The sequence below is a fragment of the Podarcis bocagei genome (assembly GCF_964188305.1).
Source record: "Podarcis bocagei genome assembly, chromosome: 7".
Lineage (NCBI taxonomy): Eukaryota > Metazoa > Chordata > Lepidosauria > Squamata > Lacertidae > Podarcis > Podarcis bocagei.
In genome coordinates this window covers 69905091-69924594 of record NC_138132.1, presented here as the reverse complement: position 1 = coordinate 69924594, position 19504 = coordinate 69905091, and the positions used below count along the sequence as shown (strand labels likewise).

The window sequence follows — 19504 nt, the reverse complement described above, 5'->3', positions numbered from 1 at the left end:
AAAGTAATGGGGAAATTGGGCACCCCTGTCGTGTTCCTTTTTCTATCTTAAGTTCCTCAGTCACAACATTATTTACAATCAGTTTAGCTTTTTGTTCAGAGTATATTGCAGCCATACCATTCTCAAAACCCTGGCCTACCCCCATCCCATGAAGATTCTTCCTCATAAAACTCCAAGAGATGTTATCAAAGGCTTTCTCCGCATCCACAAAGATCAATACTGCTTTAGTGTTTATATTCACCTCCAGCTTTTCCAAAATGTCTATTACATTCCTTACATTGTCTGCTAGGTGTCTTTTAGGGAGAAAGCCTGCTTGGTCTTTATGAATCTTCTCCATCAAAACTCTTTTAAATCTTTTTGCCAAAATGTCTGCAAAAATTTTGTAATCCACATTAAGGAGTGATATTGGGCGGTAGTTCTTGAGTTGGGTCTTTTCAGTCTCTGACTTTGGTATGAGTGAAATATATGCCTCTTTCCACGATTCAGGTGCCCTTTTTCCCTCAAGAATCTCATTACAAACTTCTCTTAATGGTTGAATCAGCCATTCCTTCAGCGATTTGTAGTATCTAGAAGTCAGTCCATCTGGTCCCGGAGATTTGCCCAATTGCATATTCTGAATGGCAGCCTCTATCTCTTGTTCTGAGATTCTCTGGTTCAAGTCCATCTTACTTTGCTGAGAGATATTTTGTAATCCATATCTTCCAAGGAATTTGTCTATATCTTCTTCATTTTGCGGGCCTTGGGTGTAGAGTTTTTTGAAATAACTTAAAAAGCAATTTCTAATTTCATTGGGTTTAGATATGTTCTTTCCATCCACCTCTAGGCTTGTAACTGTATTTAGTTTCTGCCTTTTCTTCAATTGCCATGCCAAAAGTTTGCCACATTTATTTGCTGATTCAAAAGTCTTTTGCTTCATTTGCTTTATCTTCCATTCAATCTCTTGGTTCATCAATTCCATATATTGAGTTTGATATAACTTAATCTCTCTTAAAATGTCCTGAGACTTTGGTTTTGTTCTTAATTTCCTCTCTCCTTCCTTTATCATTTCCAAGATCTTCTCTTTTTTCTCATTTTGTTTTTTCCTCTTTATTGAATTTTGTTGAATCAAAAATCCTCTCATAACCGCTTTACTTGCGTCCCAGATCACTCTTTTCTCCACGTCGGTCCTCAAATTTATTTCAAAATAGTCTTTTAGGGTCTTTTGGGCCTTCGTGAGAATCTCCTTATCTCGAAAGAGGGTGTCATTCATTCTCCATCTAAATTGACCAGTTATTGTGGGTTTCATCTCCATCTTCACGGCGTTATGGTCGGAGCAAGTTTTTGGGCAGATTTCCACTTTCTTAATCTTTGGAGCCAGTCCACTAGTAACCCAGATTTGGTCAATTCTGGTCCAGGTCATCATTGCTTGGGAGAAAAAGGTTCCCTCTCTCTCCAGAGGGTTCCTTGTTCTCCAAATGTCTATCAAGTCCATGTTTTCTGTCATTTCGAAAAAAGTCTTAGGGAGTCTCCCTTCTTTAGTGACTGTTAGTCTTTGTGCCTTGTCCATATTAGTGGAGACCACGCCATTCATGTCTCCCATGATTATCATATTGTAATCCAGATAGTCCGTCAAAGTTTCATGAAGTCTCTTAAAGAAGTCAGATTTGCCTTCATTTGGTGCATAAATTCCAACAACCAGAAATTTTTCTCCTTGTACTTGTATCTCCACAGCCAGATATCTTCCTTGTTCATCTTTGAATATCATTTTTGGAGTCCATTTCTCCTTCACATATATTACCACTCCTCTCTTCTTAACTTTATCTGATGAAATAAATTCTTGTCCTAGCCTTTTATTTGTGAGTAATCTCCTGTGGGCTCTGGTTATGTGAGTTTCTTGTAAACATATCAAGTCCAGTTGTTCTCTGTTCAAAATATGAAATACTTGTCTTCTCTTCAAAGGCCCATTCAGTCCATTACAATTCCAACTAAGGAATTGCAAAGCCATCTTGTTATTTTCTTAAGACTCCTCCAACAGCTCCAAGTTGTTGCTCTTCTTCTGATGGTGGTGGTTTTTGTCCAAATGAGAGATTCAGGATATCCAGTGCTCTCCTCTGTTCTGCAAGTACGTCCACAGTCCCCTTCTGTAGGTCCTCCTGGTATCTTGCCAGAAATTTGTCTTTATCTTGAATTGTCTTTATTTTCACTTTCTTTGCCTTGTAGTCGAATGACAGTCCTTGTGGGAACTCCCACCTGAAGCGGATAGAATTTTTCTTTAACAAAAGAACCAAGTCCTTGTAGAAGTTTCTTAAATCCAAAATGTATTTTGGTATGTCTTTAAAGATCTGTACAGCTGAATTTCCAATTTGCAAGGCCTTTTCAAAGTGTAGTCCTAAAATTTTATCTCTTTCCTCCTTAGATCTGAGTGTGATCAGACAATCTCTCGGTGTCTTTCTATCTTGCTTTTTACCCAGTCTAAAGGCAGTTGTGATTTTGAATTCGTCTTCCTCAAGGTCCCAGCAATCCGCAAACTCCCGTGTCAAATATTCCACAAGGTTGTCTTTTTCATTCTCCGGAATCAGTCTTAATTTTAAGTTCCTCTCTTTCCTCTGTAACTCCCACAAGGCCAAAGTTGCATCATGCTCATAAACCTTCTTGGCAAGTGGCTCTAATTTCTCCTGCGTCTCTCCAGCAGTGGCTTTGGCCTCTTCGGCAATTTGACGCGTGGTGGCGTTTTCCTCGACCAGTTTGTTTATAGATTCTGTATTCTGGTTTAATCTTGTAGATATTTCTGTTAATTTTTGTGTGTTCTCTGAAGTCTGTTTTGTCAGAGACTCCAGAGTCTGGTTTATCTTAAGCAAGGCTTCTGTCACAGCTTCCATAGAAGCGGCTGCTCCTTTGTCTTGTCCTGTTGTTCCAACTAATCCGGCTGTTGCGCCTGAAATTGAGCCTCTTTTCTTTGCTTGTTGCAGCTGCAACTGTTGTTGTTGTTGTTGTTGCTTGATCTTGGCTCTTGTAACTATCTCTTCTTGTGGTCCACTCATGTCAAGGTCAATTCCCACGGGATTTATTCTCCCTTGGAAAATTCCACTGTCTTAGGCCGTGCCGGACTTTACTTTATCCTCTAGAGGGAGCAAATCAAAATGGCCATAGAAGGAAGTTTCCAAATACAAGAACAAAGGAGACAGTCCAAGATGTAAAAAGAAAGGAGATTAACACAGTCAAAGTCAATGTTACTAAAGTCTTATAACTTCCAATTGCCACAGTTGCCCAGTATACTATTTATACTGTTTCTTCTTATAATATACAAAAGTCAGGCACTGTGGAAACTTTGTATCGAAGTGTCACTTCACAGGGAAAAGTCAGATCAGTGTACTAAAAAGGCAGACCGTTTCAAGCTTTCAAATAGATGAGATAGCAGAAGTTTTTTCCTCCAAATAAATCATGCAGTTGTTAGTCAAATTCACCTCCCCTCTGCCCTGCTTGCTAGAGGGGAGATCAAGGGTCTAAATGTCCGGTTTATATGATCAAAGAGCAGGTCTAAACGGATGCAAGTTTAGAGTTCCGTTGCTTTCACTTTCATGCAGTCGGGGGGAGGCAGACTTCCTTTGTTTAAATCTCCCCGTTTTTAGCCCAATTTCTGAAATTTAAAGGGTCCTGATTGTTTTCCAGCTCTTACTCACGGGAATTCAGTCCAAATTTTCTTTTCAGGAAGGAATCGGCGCTCTCCGCTTATGGCGACGCGGCTTCACTTCGCAGGCTGGGTAGCGACTCTCAGCACCGCGCTCTCTCCCGATGTCGATCCGTAGCCTTTAAAAAGGCTCTTTCACGGTACCGGGGGGCGCGAAGGTGCCCACCGAGTCTCCTTGTTCTCAGGCTTCAGCGCCTGGGATTTTAGGGGTCCCCCGCTCGCCGTAGCGGGTAAGACCCGAACTTGCGAAGCAGTCCTTCTCCGGAGCTCGGAGGTAGGACCGCCATTAAGCGCTGGCACCGACCGGAAGTCTCAGCAGATTGCTTTGTCCTACCCATGCCTGTTTGCAGGGCTGGATTTAGGACGAGGAAGGCAACTCCCCCACACAGGGCACTGCTCCAGGAGGGCGCCAAATTGAGAAGATCCATAATTGAGAAGATCCATTTGGGGGCACCAAATTGTGGCCTCTCTCAGGGCACCATATTCCCAAAGATTACCCAATTCCGCCCTTGCTGTTTAACCACTTTGCACCTCAGAACTGGTGCTTTTCCAAGCGTCACATTGTGTTCATTTCACATTTGCAAGGAGTCCATCTTTTAGTATGCCACTACCTGTACTTTAAGGGAAGCAGGTGGCGCTGTGGTCTAAACCACTGAGCCTCTTGGGCTTGCTGATCAGAAGGTCGGCGGTTCGAATCCCCGCAATGGGGTGAGCTCCCGTTGCTGTGTCCCAGATCCTGCAAACCTAGCAGTTCAAAAACACACCACTGCAAGGAGATAAATAGGTACTGCTGTGGTGGAAAGGTAAACGGCATTTCTGTGCGCTCTGGTTTCTGTCACGGTGTTCCATTGCACCAGAAGCTGTTTAGTCATGCTGGCCACATAACCCAGGATGCTGGCTGTGGACAAATGCCGGCTCCCTTGGCCTGAAAGTGAGATGAGCGCTGCAGCCCCATAGTCGCCTTTGACTGGACTTAACCATCCAGGGGTCCTTTACTTTTACCTTTACCTGTACTTTAGAACTCCTTGCCTCTGGACATGAAACAGGCACCTGCACAATGCCATGTCAGATGCATGCTGAAAACTATTAATTTATTACTGTTATTTCAGCAATTTAGTTGTGTATATTTGTTTTAAAAGTTGTGCAGATTATTATTTCGATATTAACCACTTTACACATATATATATATATGGGCTGTTTAATAGTCTGTCAATTTTTAGCCGTGCTTTAGCTATAATTTTATAGGGTGTGCTCCTTAGATTAAGCAGTTTATAAATCTTTCGGACTATATCAGCAAGCAATGTTGCCATTTCAGAGAAGTGGGTTTCCTGAGCATGTACATGCACCACCCCCAAGGCCCACAATGGGACGGGAGAGAATTTCACTTCCATTTGCATTTTAATGTGAAACTGGCAGCTTTCAAACCGATACGTGAATGAAATCGTGAATATCCTTCAAGATTTTGTCTCCGAATATTGCGGTGCAGCTCTCCCAGTGAAGAGTGTGTTCAAAAATGAATATATTTCGGGGAAATGTCATACAAAAAGCCTTGCGAAATTGTGCATATTAGGCAGAACTGTTTATTCGGAGAAATTTCCACTAGAATGCTGATGTGTTTTCATGGTTTTTTGGCTAAATGCAAATTTCTGCCCAAATGTGTTGAACCGAACGGAAGATTCAGAAGAAGAGACTCTTGAGAGAAATCAAAACTGGCAGATCCATCCATCCCTCACCGATTTCCAAACCTCCCTGTATTTTCATTGCTTTTAATAGGATTCTCCCCACCCCCTTTTTTCTTTTCCAGGATGCCCCTCAGGGACATTCAAAGCCAGCCAGGGGGACGAGGGCTGCGTCCATTGCCCCATCAACAGCCGGACCACGTCAGAAGGAGCCATGAATTGTGTCTGCCGCAACAACTACTACCGCTCAGACTCTGATCCGCTGGACATGCCATGCACCAGTAAGTTGCCCACAAAGGGGAGGGGGCAAGTCTAGAAGGGCGTTATACCTCATCCTTCAGGGTCCTGTGGGCATAGACCACGGGTAGGCAAACTAAGGCCCAGGGGCCGGATCTGGCCCATTCGTCTTCTAAATCCGGCCCGTGGACGGTCCAGGAATCAGCGTGTTTTTACATGAGTAGAATGTGTCCTTTTATTTAAAATGCACCTCTGGGTTATTTGTGGGGCATAGGAATTTGTTCATCCTCCCCAAAAATATAGTCTGGCCCCCACAAGGTCTGAGGGACAGTGGACTGGCCCCCTGGTGAAAAAAAGTTTGCTGACCCCTGGCATAGACTATTGGTCCATCTAGCTCAGTATCAGTGGCAGCTTCCAGGGTTTCGGTCACAAGTCTTTCACCGGCCTACCCAGAGATGCCAGGAAGCAATGAGTGTAAATGCTACACACCTGCCTCTGTATCCTCCATCCAGGGAAACAGTATCAGAGTGGAAGAAACACATTCCAGCCAGGGCGAAACATTTGGGATGCAAAACAGAGCCTCTAATGGCTGTAGCCTTAGGAAAGTTCTGGCAGCCCTGAAAGTCCCTGCTGTCCTGCACCATCTTACCTCCCCATTTCCTCCCTTCCCGCAGCAATCCCGTCAGCCCCACAGGCCGTCATCTCCAGCGTGAATGAGACCTCCCTCATGCTGGAGTGGAGTCCGCCCCGGGACTCAGGGGGCCGCGAGGACCTGGTCTACAACATCATCTGCAAAAGCTGCGGTTCGGGCCGGGGGGCATGCACCCGGTGCGGGGACAACGTCCAATTCACACCGCGCCAGCTTGGCCTGGCCGAGCAACGCGTCTACATCAGCGACCTGCTGGCCCACACCCAGTATACTTTTGAGATACAGGCGGTGAACGGCGTCACTGACCAGAGCCCCTTCTCGCCCCAGTTTGCTTCTGTCAACATCACCACCAACCAAGCTGGTAAGGATCTGTTCCATTCCATTGTCATGTTCCTTCTTGTTGTTTTTATTATTTACTTACTTCTTTGGAGGATACCCCTCCCCCCAAAATATGAAAACCTGTATTTCCATTCATACATGGCAACTTGTAACATTATACATCTATAAAACAGGTCCTTATTGTGTGATCCACAAATTAGTACAGACTGTTGGAACCAGTCTTGGGTTTACGGGAGAATTTGTGAATGAAACAAAGCTCCGCCATTGTCCCGTACAGGTATCTCTGTGCTTTGTTCCTCTTGGCAGTCTTAATTTGTGAGTCAATTTTTCCATAAGGGCAATACGCTATACTCTCCTGTACCAAGTGTTCAAGTTGCACCTTTTAAGTCTAAGATGTGTCTATAACCATATTTGCTGCCACTAAGAGAAATCCAATTGGTGGTTTATCCACCAACTCCTGATTCTTATTTAAACAGAGATCCAGTAATGCAAGTTCTGAAGCAGGCTTCCTCAAACTCAGCCCTCCAGATGTTTTTGGCCTACAACTCCCATGATCCCAGGCTAGCAGGACCAGTTGTCAGGGATGATGGGAATTGTAGTCTCAAAACATCTGGAGGGCCGGGTTTGAAGAAGACTGTTCTGAAGACTTTGTGATATACTGAAATGTTATTTAAATTTAAATACGTGTTCCGCAAAATCTGCCATTTTTGGTCATGTCCACCAAAATGCCTATATCTGCCTCTTTCCCTACACCCATGCCAGCACACAGACAGGGGCGCCGACTTAAAAAAAATATTGGGGGAGCCCATGAATAATAAATAATGAATAATAAATGAAAGCTCATGAATAATAAATAAGCTCATGAATATGCAAATAAAGTGGCGCCGCCTCCTCGTGAGCGAATAGGGGAGAGCGTGCTGCGCCTATTAATCAGCTCCGAAGGAAATTGGGTGGAGCTTTTGCTCGGGAGGGAGGGCAGGAGGCATGCAGCCCGACCCTGTGCATTTTGGGCTGGGGGAGGGGCGGCGATGGCACTCTGCTGGAGGGGCGCCCGAGATTATTGGGGGGCAGAGCCCCCCAAACGAATTTTTGAGGGGGCTCGGGCCCCCTCAGGCCCCATGGAGTCGGCGCCTATGCACATAGATACCCATAAGGATGCTTATGGGTGTATGGAAGTTTAACTGGGGCTAAGTATCATTTCTGACGTATCTTCTGCATGGTTTCCATGATGCTGGTAGAGATAGTTTTATAGGGAAACTTGCCCTAACTTGCCCCCTGAGTCCAAGCTTCAGCTTCTTTTCCCATTTCCAAATCTGTTTCTTACATATGCTTTAGCCCCCAGAACCTGTTGCAGAAGAAATTGTTTCTTTTATAGGGGTGGAGGAGGAATAGATTTTATTAAAGTTTTGGGGGGGAAGATATACAAAGGTTGGTATCAAATGCCTATTTTTTTTAGACTATCAAAGATAAAATAAATTAATCTAAATAAAAACACAAAGAAAAAAATATAAAAAGGGGCAAGGGGCAAGAGAGAAAAAAGCAGAAGTTCTGATTCTTTTTGTCAGCTATATATAGAAAAATATTCAAAACATCCAGTCCAAGGTAACACCCAACTATTCTACTTTCTATAATCCAATGTATTCTTCAATCCTCAAAGGAGAAAACAGTTTTCAATGGCTTTATCTGACCTAATTGAGTTTTGACTGCCTTGAAGCACTTCTTGCAAGTGAGCACTCAGATTGCTGGGTTTTTAATCCTACTTTGTTTTTTTAAAAGTCTGACTAACTATATGCAAAATTATACCCCCAAACAGACCCATTAAGATTAACAAACCCAAGTTAGGAATGTTCATTAACCTCAATAGGTCTACTTTGTGCAGGGTACAAGCCAATGCTAGTTCTGCGCAGGGTACCGTATTTTTCGCACCATAGGACGCACTTTTTCCCTCCTAAAAAGCAAGGGAAAATGTGTGTGCGTCCTATGGAGCGAATGCAGGGGGGAGGCAGGCGGGAAAAGCCCTCAAGAGCCGCACACAAGCTTCGTGCGCTCCTGCGGGCTTTTCTCTAGGAGGGAGAAGGGAGTGACTGGCTGCAGCAGTCCCTTCTCCCTCCTGGGGGAAAAGCCCCCAAGAGCGGCACCCTCTTTAAAGGCTGCGCGGCTCCTGCGGGCTTTTCTCCGAGGTGGGGGAATTCCCCCACCTCCCAGAAAAGCCAGGAGAAGTCGCACAGCCCCTTTAAAGAGCGCACGGCTTCTGCGGGAGGTGGGGGAAGCTGCAGCAGATTCCCTCCTCCCGGGCTCCCTTTGAAGCGGCAATGTGGGAGGGGAGCAGCTTACACTCGTGTAAGCAGCTCTTCTCCCACTTTCCTGCTTCAAAGCAACCACGGAGGAGGGAAGGAAGGGGACCATGGATCCTCTTCGCTGCTGGAGGCTTCAGCGGATTCCCTCCTCCGTGATTGCTTTGAAGCGGCAATGTGGGAGGGGAGCAGCTTACACTCGTGTAAGCAGCTCCTCTCCCACTTTCCTTCTTCAAAGCAACCACGGAGGAGGGAAAGAGGGGACCCATGGATCCTCTTCGCTGCTCGAGGCTGCAGCAGATTCCCTCCTCCCGGGCTCCCTTTGAAGCAGCAAAGTGGGAGGGGAGCAGCTTACACTCGTGTAAGCAGCTCCTCTCCCACTTTCGGATTCCTCCTCCGTAATTGCTTTGAAGCAGGAAAGTGGGAGGGGGGCAGTTTACACTCGTGTAAGCAGCTCCTCTCCCACTTTCCTGCTTCAAAACAACCACGGAGGAAGGAAAGAGGGGACCCATGGATCCTCTTCGCTGCTCGAGGCTGCAGCAGATTCCCTCCTCCCGGGCTCCCTTTGAAGCAGCAAAGTGGGAGGGGAGCAGCTTACACTCGTGTAAGCAGCTCCTCTCCCACTTTCCTCCTTCAAGGCAACCACGGAGGAGGGAAGGAAGGGGACCATGGATCCTCCCCTGCTGGAGGCTTCAGCGGATTCCCTCCTCCGTGATTGCTTTGAAGCAGCAAAGTGGGAGGGGAGCAGCTTACACTCGTGTAAGCAGCTCCTCTCCCACTTTCCTCCTTCAAAGCAACCACGGAGGAGGGAAGGAAGGGGACCATGGATCCTCCCCTGCTGGAGGCTTCAGCGGATTCCCTCCTCCGTGATTGCTTTGAAGCAGCAAAGTGGGAGGGGAGCAGCTTACACTCGTGTAAGCAGCTCCTCTCCCACTTTCCTCCTTCAAAGCAACCACGGAGGAGGGAAGGAAGGGGACCATGGATCCTCCCCTGCTGGAGGCTTCAGCGGATTCCCTCCTCCGTGATTGCTTTGAAGCAGCAAAGTGGGAGGGGAGCAGCTTACACTCGTGTAAGCAGCTCCTCTCCCACTTTCCTGCTTCAAAGCAACTACGGAGGAGAGAAGGAAGGGGACCATGGATCCACCGCTGCTCACGGCTGCAGCGGATTCCTCCTCCTTGATTGCTGGGAGTTTCTCTGGGCAGGAATTCCCTCAGCTTAAGTGGGGTGGGGGAAGTGTGGCAGGTAGGGGGGTACAAATTGGGAGTGGGCATTGTGTGAAGTGGCTGTGGATCTCCTGCCGCAGAACTGTAGGACTGTATAGAGTTGGGAGGGCCACCCAAGGGTCATCTAGCCCAGCCCCCTCACAATGTAGGAATCACAGCTAAAGAACGCCAGGCAGATGGTCCCCCAACCGCTGCTTAAAAGCCTCCAGTGGTGGAGACCCCAAACACCTTCCGAGGTCATAGAATTGCAGGGTTGGAAGGGAACCCCAGGAGTCATCTAGTCCAGCCCCGGTGGACAGCGGGCGCAATCCATCCCATTGCGCAAGACTAAAGATGCTGTGCAAGGCTAAAGAAGAAGCCAAGGCAGTGAGCGGGATGGATCGCGCTTGCTGCCTTGTCTTCTTTAGCTGCACTGGAGAGGTTTAGCTCCTGGCTGGAGAGGTTGCGCGGCCATGGATCCCGTGCGCTGTCTTGGCTTCTTTGCTCTTTGGGGCTGGGGGGGGGTAACCCGGGCTTCCCCCGCAGCCCCGAGAAGCTCTGGGAGAAGTGGACAGGCTGCATGCAGCCTGTCCGTTGCTCTTTGGGGCTGGGGGGGGATAATATTTTTTTCCTTGATTTCCGCCTCTAAAAACTAGGTGCGTCCTGTGGTCCGGTGCGTCCAATAGAGCGAAAAATACGGTAAATCCCATTGATTTCAATGCATCTAAGTAATCAAATCAAATCTTTACTATGGTCATAGATCAGCATAATTAGGGTGGGGTACAATCATTTAATGTCTGTAAAACCTTTTTGGAAAGCTTAAAATTATTAAAACAGAAGGTATATCTAAAAGACTATAAGAATCTAAAAGAAGCTGAAATAATCTAAAAGAAGCATTAGAAGCATTAAACAGATGTGGAAGAGCGTAAAAGGTTAGTATATAAAAGACTATACCTAATTTACAGAAAGGAGTATGCAGTAAATCTAGTTTGTGGGACAGATCGTCACCCAACGGATTTTGAGTGCTGCTATGCAGAATCTGGCAAAATTGTATGTTGTAGCAGGGAGGTATAGAATTGTCCTGTGTGCCCTGAGTACTTATGGAGCAGTGGGGAGATGAGGCTAATACGAATGTCTCTATAATATAGATAATATTTGTCCAGAATCACAGGGGCATTGTCTCTCCGAGTAAGCTACAACCCAACACATTTAAAATAACCACGTCCACTGTATTACTGCAGCGTAATTCTATAAACATTAATACATATGTGTTTGATTATAAAGTTATACGCCTCATTGAGTGTATCTGTTTATGTGCTGGTTCGTTTAGGAAACCTTGAATGTATACATACATAATAAGGGTGTAATATTATGGGTATGTGTGTGTGTGGAAATGAGGGTTTGTCAAGATCAAGGAGCAAGATAGAAATTAGTGCGGGGGGGGGGGAAGGATCTGTGCATATAAATTAGGCACTGGGATTTGCAGAAAACGCTATCTCTAGTTTCCTCCTTTCTGCCGGCTCCCCGAGGAGGTGGGCATTTTGAAAACTCTGCCCCTGAGAAAATAGCATCTTCTGGGGTCTTCTTCATCTCCATTACCGAGACACAAAGTCAGCTCCTTTGGACTGGCTGTTAGAGGCCCACACCCAGGGCCGGATTTAGGTTTGATGAGGCCCTAAGCTACTGAAGGTAATGGGGCCCTTTATATGTCCAGCTGTCCTTTGTCAACAATAAATTGTCACTGTTTATTGTGTTGAATATATGCTATATGGTAATTTATGGCCTTAATAGGTATCTAAAGCAGTGTTTCCCAACCTTTTTTGGGCAAAGGCACACTTGTTTCATGAAAAAAATCTCGAGGCACACCACCATTAGAAAATGTTTAAAAAATTAACTCTGTGCCTATATTGACTATATATAAAGTAACTCTCTTTAATAGGAATCAATGAAGGCATATTCTACATATGTAGCTGAAATAGTCAAAAAAATTCTGAGTTGTAAGAATGGGCTTGTATCATGCCAGATGGGGAAAGGTCACTTTTTACTTATGTAAAAAAAAATAAAAAAATAGTAACAGCATAGAAGGTAATGGTTAGGCTAGCATCCCTCTTCCAAATATGCTAGGTTTTTATTTGCAGGGACTGTTCTACATGGGAAAGCATTCAGCACTGTCATTCTCCCATCTGCCATCTGAATTGGTACTATTCTGGGTCAACTTACTCTGCTGCATGTGTAGATGAAAATGGCACCAAGTGTGGAGGAGGGGGCAGAACAGGTTTCAGATACAGGATATTAAGCATACACGTACTTCAGATTGAACTGGTTGCTTGCTTTGCAAGTTTTCATTTCCCAAATGACTGCCTTGGCAAGCGCAATACCTACCAGGCTCAACGCCGGTCTCGCGCTGCCGCTTCCCGCGCTCTCAAGGACCCGGGAGGAGGAAGGCGTGAAGGGAATCCCGAAGGCGCGGAAACCTCGCGCATGCGCAGGCCTTCCGCCTGCGACAGCCCAGTAGGCCGGCCGAAGCGAGCGGCGATGGGATGTGGGAGGGAGCTCGCTCGCTGCCCCGCGTGTGCCTATGTGGGGCACGTTACAGCCCCGTGACGTCAGCGCCACGCAGGCAGCCAGGCAGGCAGACGGCGAGAGCCCCGCGCTGGGCGGCCTCTCCTCGCCGCCGCCGCCCCGCCTCTCGCCGCCCGACTCGCCAGCCTCCCTCCCACGGCACACCAGGCAACGTCTGGTGTGCCGTGGGAGGGAAACACTGATCTAAAGCCATTTGCACATAACAAAATATGTATTTTATCAAAGTAATTGTTGAACTGAAATACAATTAAGAAGTATATTAATAGTGAAATACAATTAAGAAGTATATTAATAGTGATATTTTAGGGAGCAGGCTAGCAGGCAGGGCCCATTACTTACATCATAGGAGCCTACACAACACAAAACACTGTTGCTGTATGTAGGTTCTATTTTATTTGTTTTTTTATCTTATATTTCGAAAATGTTCATCCAGTTGTTTTTTTCCTTTAAATTTTTTGGGGGCCCCCAAGGGAGTGGGGTCCTAAGCTATAGCTTGTTTAGCTTGTATGCAGCGGCGTAGCGTGGGTTGTCAGCACCCGGGGCAAGGCAAGTAATTTGCGCCCCCTAACCCCTAACCTGCCGCCACTGCCAGCTTCTTCTTGCTGCTGCCTGGTCTGGTCTGGTGTGGTTCTCTCCCACGCTCAGCGCTGCGCTGGGCGGCCACTGCACTGTCCCTCCCCCAGATAGTCCCTCACTCTCTCTCCACACCGCACGCCTGGCACCCACCCCCTCCACAGTGGGCGGCGACCCAGCGGCTCGGATCGGATTCGCACAGCCAGCACTGCAGTGAGAGAGAGTGAGTGAGCCAGGTAGGGGCAGAGAGCTGCGAGTGCGAGCACCCCCCCCCCCCGATGTTGCACCCGGTGTAGCCGGCCCCCCCTGCACCCCCCACGCTACGCCACTGCTTGCATGTAAATCTGGCACTGCCCACACCTCTGTTTACATAGCATGGCTTGGTAGGTGTGCAGAATCCTAATCATAACATCTGAATCAACCATGCATTTACAAATACTGACAGGCTCACAACAGTTATTCAGGTGATAGATTCCCATGCTTCAAGAAAACACACACTTTGGTGTATCGTAGAGGCTGGCCAAGCCAAGGAGGCATTCCCCCCCCAAAAAAAAAATCTTGAGGACTAACATCTTGTCTGTTTGAGCCTTATTTCCCCCCAGGAAATATGGGATTCTCAGAATACCGAGCACCAGGGAGAAATGACACTATGCTGGTTTGTGCAAATGTTTAGGAATGGTTACAAAGTTCTCCTCACTTGAATTTCTCCCGGGACGTTTGGATTGTCCACAACTCTTGCCAGCATCCAGCTAACTTCCACAAAGTGTAGACCCATTGAAATTAATTGACCTAAATCAATCACAGCCATTAATTTCAGTAGATCTACTTGGAGCAGGAATAGCATCTCATACAGCCCCACTTTCACATAGGTTTTAGCAGCAGTCATTCTGACTCACTTCTGCATTAACCTGATGTGTGTGTGTGTGTGTGTGTGTGTGTGTGTGTGTGTGTGAGAGAGAGAGAGAGAGAGAGAGAAATTGCAATTGAATAAGTATTCAAATACGTTCTTTAAAACTTATTTCCTCTCAAAATACACTTATTTATTTGTTTGCTCCATTTATATCCCACCTTAACCTCTAAGGAGCTCAAGGCAGCATATATGATTCACTTCCTCCCCGTTTTATCCTCACAACAACCCTGTGAGGTAGGTTTGGCTGAAAGACTGTGCCTCGTTGAAGATTGCCCAGTGAGTTTCATGGCTCAGTGGGGATTTGAACCCTGGTCTCCCAGAGCCTAACCCAACACCTTAACCACTACACTACACTTTGTCTCAGAAACACCATGCTGACAAAGGTGGGATTTGAACTGGCACATGCGGAGCAGACTATCACCATTACCACTCACCCACATTTTCATCCTTTAAAAAAAAATAAAAATAATAATTGGAGAACTCCAATTTGGATCCCTTCCAGTCGGGATTCAGGCCTCATCATGGGACTGAAACTGCCTTGGTTGCACTGGTTGATGATCTCCGCCAGTCTAGGGACAAAGGTGAGAGCTGTTTCCTAGTTCTGCTGGATCTCTCAGCGGCGTTTGATACCATCGACCATAGCATCCTTCTGGACCGTCTTGAGGGGCTGGGAGCTGGGGGCACTGTTATACAGTGGTTCCGCTCCTTCCTCCTGGGCCGTGTTCAGAAAGTGCTGGGGGGGATGAGTGTTCAGACCCTTGGGCCCTCACTTGTGGGGTGCCTCAGGGTTCTGTCCTCTCCCCCATGCTTTTCAACATTTACATGCAGCCACTGGGAGAGATCATCAGGAGGTTTGGGCTGGGTGTTCATCAGTATGCGGATGATACCCAGCTCTACCTCTCTTTTAAATCAGAACCAGTGAAGGCGGTGAAGGTCCTGTGTGAGTGTCTGGAAGCGGTTGGAGGATGGATGGTGGCTAACAGATTGAGGTTGAATCCTGACAAGACAGAAGTACTGTTTTTGGGGGACAGGAGGCGGGCAGGTGTGGAGGATTCCCTGGTCCTGAATGGGGTAACTGTGCCCCTGAAGGACCAGATGTGCAGCCTGGGAGTCATTTTGGACTCACAGCTGTCCATGGAGGCACAGGTCAAATCTGTATCCAGGGCAGCTGTTTACCAGCTCCATCTGGTACATAGGCTGAGACCCTATCTGCCTGCAGACTGTCTCGTCAGAGTGGTACATGCTCTGGTTATCTCCCGCTTGGACTACTGCAATGTGCTCTACGTGGGGCTACCTTTGAAGGTGACCCGGAAACTACAACTAATCCAGAATGCGGCAGCTAGACTGGTGACTGGGAGCGGCCGCCGAGACCATATAACACCGGTCTTGAAAGACCTACATTGGCTCCCAGTACGTTTCCGAGCACAATTCAAAGTGTCGGTGCTGACCTTTAAAGCCCTAAACGGCCTCGGTCCAGTATATCTGAAGGAGCGTCTCCTCCTCCATCGTTCTGCCCGGATACTGAGGTCCAGCTCCGAGGGCCTTCTGGCGGTTCCCTCATTGCGAGAGGCCAAGTTACAGGGAACCAGGCAGAGGGCCTTCTCGGTAGTGGCGCCCACCCTGTGGAATGCCCTCCCATCAGATGTCAAAGCGATAAACATCTACCTTCAGAAGACATCTGAAGACAGCCCTGTTCAGGGAAGTTCTTAATATGTGACATTTTAGTGTATCTTTCATCTTTGTTGGAAGCCGCCCAGAGTGGCTGGGGAAACCCAGCCAGATGGGCAGGGTACAAATAATAAATTATTATTATATTATTATTATAACTCCATTGGAACATTTGGGAAGTGTGTAATCTCGGGGATACCTTAAATCCTGATCCTGACATTCTGATACTTTCATCATAGGAGCCTACACAGGGACACGGACTTATAAAAAATATTGGGGGGGGGGGCGGGAAAGCTCATGAATAATAAATAAGCTCATGAATATGCAAATAAAGTGGCGCCGCCTCCTCGTGAGCGAGCGTGCTGCGCCTATTAATCAGCTCCGGAACAGCTGATATGCGGGAAACGTGGGGCTAGCCGGAGAAGAGAGGGCGAGCCCCCTCTGCTCCGGCCCTAAATAGGGCAAGCCACACACCCCCCAGCCAGCCGATTGGTACCCGGTCGTTCTCGCGGGGGCTGAAACCGCCAGGAGGAAGGAAATTCCCCCCGGCAGTGCCTTGGCAGTGGCGGTGGTGCTGCGAAGCAGCGAGGCAGGAGCCCCCGCCCCCGGGGATTCCCTAATCTCGCGGGGGACGGCCGGGGCTCTCCGACTAGGGCGCGCGGCTGGCTGGCTGGCTGGCGAGGGAGCAGGTGGGGAGGAGGCGGGGGACGGCGGCGGCGCTCTGCTGGAAGGGCGCCCGAGATTATTGGGGGGGCTGAGCCCCCCAAAAAAAATTTTTGAGGGGGCTCGAGCCCCCTCAGGCCCCATGGAGTCGGCGCCTATGAGCCTACACAAAACACTGTTGCTTTATGTAGGTTTTATTTTATTTTTATTTTTTTATTTTATATTTTGGAAATGGACATCCAGTTGTTGTTTTTTCCTTTAAATTTTTTGGGGGCCCCCAAGAGAGTGGGGCCCTAAGCTATAGCTTGTTTAGCTTGTATGTAAATCCGGCACTGCCCACACCTCTTTGCAGCAGAATCCTAACCCCTTGTCTGCTCTGAAGTAAGCCCTATTGAATTCAGTGGGGCTTACTCCCAGGTAAGTGGCGTTAGGATCGAAGCCTTAAGATTATCTACAAAATCGCGCCTAACTAGGGCCATTAAAATTAATAGATATGAGTCAGGTCTATTTTCCCTCAGTGGGTCTACTCTGAGTAGGACTTAGTTGAAAGCAATATGTGTGTGGGAGGGGGTCTGGTCAGTGCATGTTGGGATTTGCAAAAGGCCGAACTTCTGACGTGCTCCTGAATTCCCCTCGCTTGTTGGGGCTGCCTCTGTGAGCTGCCAGAGCAGGCGAGCTGTCAGGGCTGCCTCTTGCATGCTCAGATCTCACCCCTTGTAATTAAGCAACGTGGTTGCGACTTTATTGCAGCAACTGTGAACATTCACACCTTGGCGGGAGGGAAGGGGTGGCAGGGAGGGTAGCGATGGAGGCGGGTGGATGGAGGCGGGTGGGGGGAGAGAGAGAGGAAGACGGGGAAACCTCCCGCTCTGCCTTTGCTCCCCCTGCGTGTTTCGGCTCGGCTCGGCCTTATTATGCGTCGAGCTGAGGCTCCCAGCCCGGGCACAACGCCTTCCTTAATGTATCTGTTCATTAGCGCTAAACAGTAACTGTCTGCTCGCTAATTCTCCCGTAATTAGAGGCAGGATTCTTTCGCAAGCTTTCTGCACAGCCTGGCAGCCTTGATGTTCATCATTAGCAGCTGGAAACAGAAGCTGTGGGGAGACACACACACACACACACACATCCAGCATGGAGCTCGAACAACAACAAGAGGGTCTGGCAGCAGCGATCATGAATGATGGCGCTGAGGGAGGTTGAGGCAGGCCGAGACTTTTGTCTTCTCTGAGTGCAGAGGCATGCTGCTCTGCCCACGCTGCCCTCTTCCAGCAGGTCCCCTGCCCTGGAGGAGAATCCCCCCTGGAAAAATCTAACTTCTGCTCACAATAAGTTCCTCTGAGTTCCAGAATAAGCTCCTGGGTAGATAAAAGAATGCACTTCTTCATGCAGCTCATAATTAAACTATGGAACTCATTCCTGCAGGAGACAGGGGTGGTCACCAACTTGGGCAACTTGAAAAGTGGATTGGGCAAATTCATGGTGGAGAGGGCTTTTGTTTTGTTTTTTAAATGCTTTTTATTAAGTTTTCATTTTAAATACACCAACACCAACAAACAAAAACATCACATCTTTTTACATGTATCCTACTTTATGCTCCGTAGAGCCGTTGACTTTCCTCCTTCCCTTCCACAGGTTTTCTGATTCCAATCTTTAATTCACAGTTTCATTAATAAACGACTAAACCATGACATAAGATTTATTTCAGTCCTGCTAACGTCTTCCAATTTCTACAGTTCTCACTTATATAAACCATAAATTTACGCCATTCTTTTTGGTACTTTTGTCTCCTCCTGACTGCGAATTCGATGTGTCAGTTTTGCTAGTTCTGCGTACTCAACCAACTTTGTCTGCCACTCCTTTACAGTCGGTATCTCCTGTGTTTTCCGCTTTGGGGCTATCAAGACTCTAGCTGCTGTCTTAGCATACAAATACAGTCTTTGGTCCGTCTTCTTAATATCCTCTACCATCAAACATAGCAATAGTTCTTCAGGCTTTTTTGGGAAAGTATATTTAAGCATCTTTTTAAATTCATTATAGATCAATTCCCAAAACTCTTTCCTTTTGTCACATGACCACCACATGTGGTAAAAATCATCGTCCTTTTCTTTACTTTTCCAGGTGGAGAGGGCTTTTGATTGCTATGAGCCATAATGGCTATGTCCTGCCTCCACAGCTGGAGGGAAAATGCTTCTGGATCGCAGTTGCGGAAAACAAACAGGGAGAGGAGAGTGGTCTTGTGCTCAGATCCTGCTCACAGGTTTCCCACAGGCATCTGGTTGGCCACTGTGAGAACAGGAGGCTGGACTAGATGGGCCATTGCCCTGATCAAACAGGATCTTCTTAGGTTCTCATCTCTTACCATTGGCTATGCTGTCTGGGGATGGAGTCAGAGTCCAACAACATCTGCCAGCCATGGCTGCCGGGCAGCATCGGGTAGGAAGCAACAGCATCGAAATTTCGAGGTCCACGTCATACGTCATGTGGTGAAAGTGAACACCTGAAGCAGGGTGTGAGCCCTGTCCCAAATTGTCCCTGGGCCTAGAGGAGACCTTGGCATGCTAAACAGGAATGGGGCTTCCAACACAGGGCTTGCCTCCAGATGTTGTGGACTGTGAGTCCCATCAGACACTGCAGATAACCAGGAATGATGGGAGTTGTTGTCCAAGACACCTGGCAGACAATAGCCTGGGTACCTTAGCTCTAGCAGCACTCAGCTGATTGTGATTTGAAGCCTCTGAACACCTGGTTGTGCTGAAGGTTTTAAGCGCATTCGTAGGGTTGCCATATTTGCAGATGAACAAAGTTGTTGAGCTTTTTTCAGGCTACCTCTGAGCGCTAAACAGAGCCTGAGCCGGGCATTTGCTTACAATTGTAAAAATCTCCATCCCCACCCCTGGATGGGCATGTAAGCCCCCCAAAACAGGACATGTTGGGGATTTCCCAGACGTATAGCAATGCTAACATTCATCCCAAAGCTCTCAGAAACCACCTTCAAACCTTCCCACTTAAGAAGGAGGAATGGGCTGACACAAAAGGTAGA

The 19504-nt window shown here is 47.4% G+C and overlaps 1 protein-coding gene across 12 annotated transcripts in view; it reads left to right on the top strand.

Moving 5' to 3' along the window:
- The window catches only part of EPHB2 (EPH receptor B2), a 128882-nt gene that overhangs the window by 70390 nt on the left and 38988 nt on the right, over positions 1 to 19504 (top strand). For all 12 annotated transcript variants that reach the window (XM_081201450.1, XM_081201442.1, XM_081201447.1 and 9 more), the window contains exons 4-5: positions 5472 to 5627; positions 6258 to 6593. In XM_081201450.1, coding sequence (XP_081057576.1) covers positions 5472 to 5627; positions 6258 to 6593 — 492 coding nt within the window. The remainder of the gene's footprint in view (positions 1 to 5471; positions 5628 to 6257; positions 6594 to 19504) is intronic.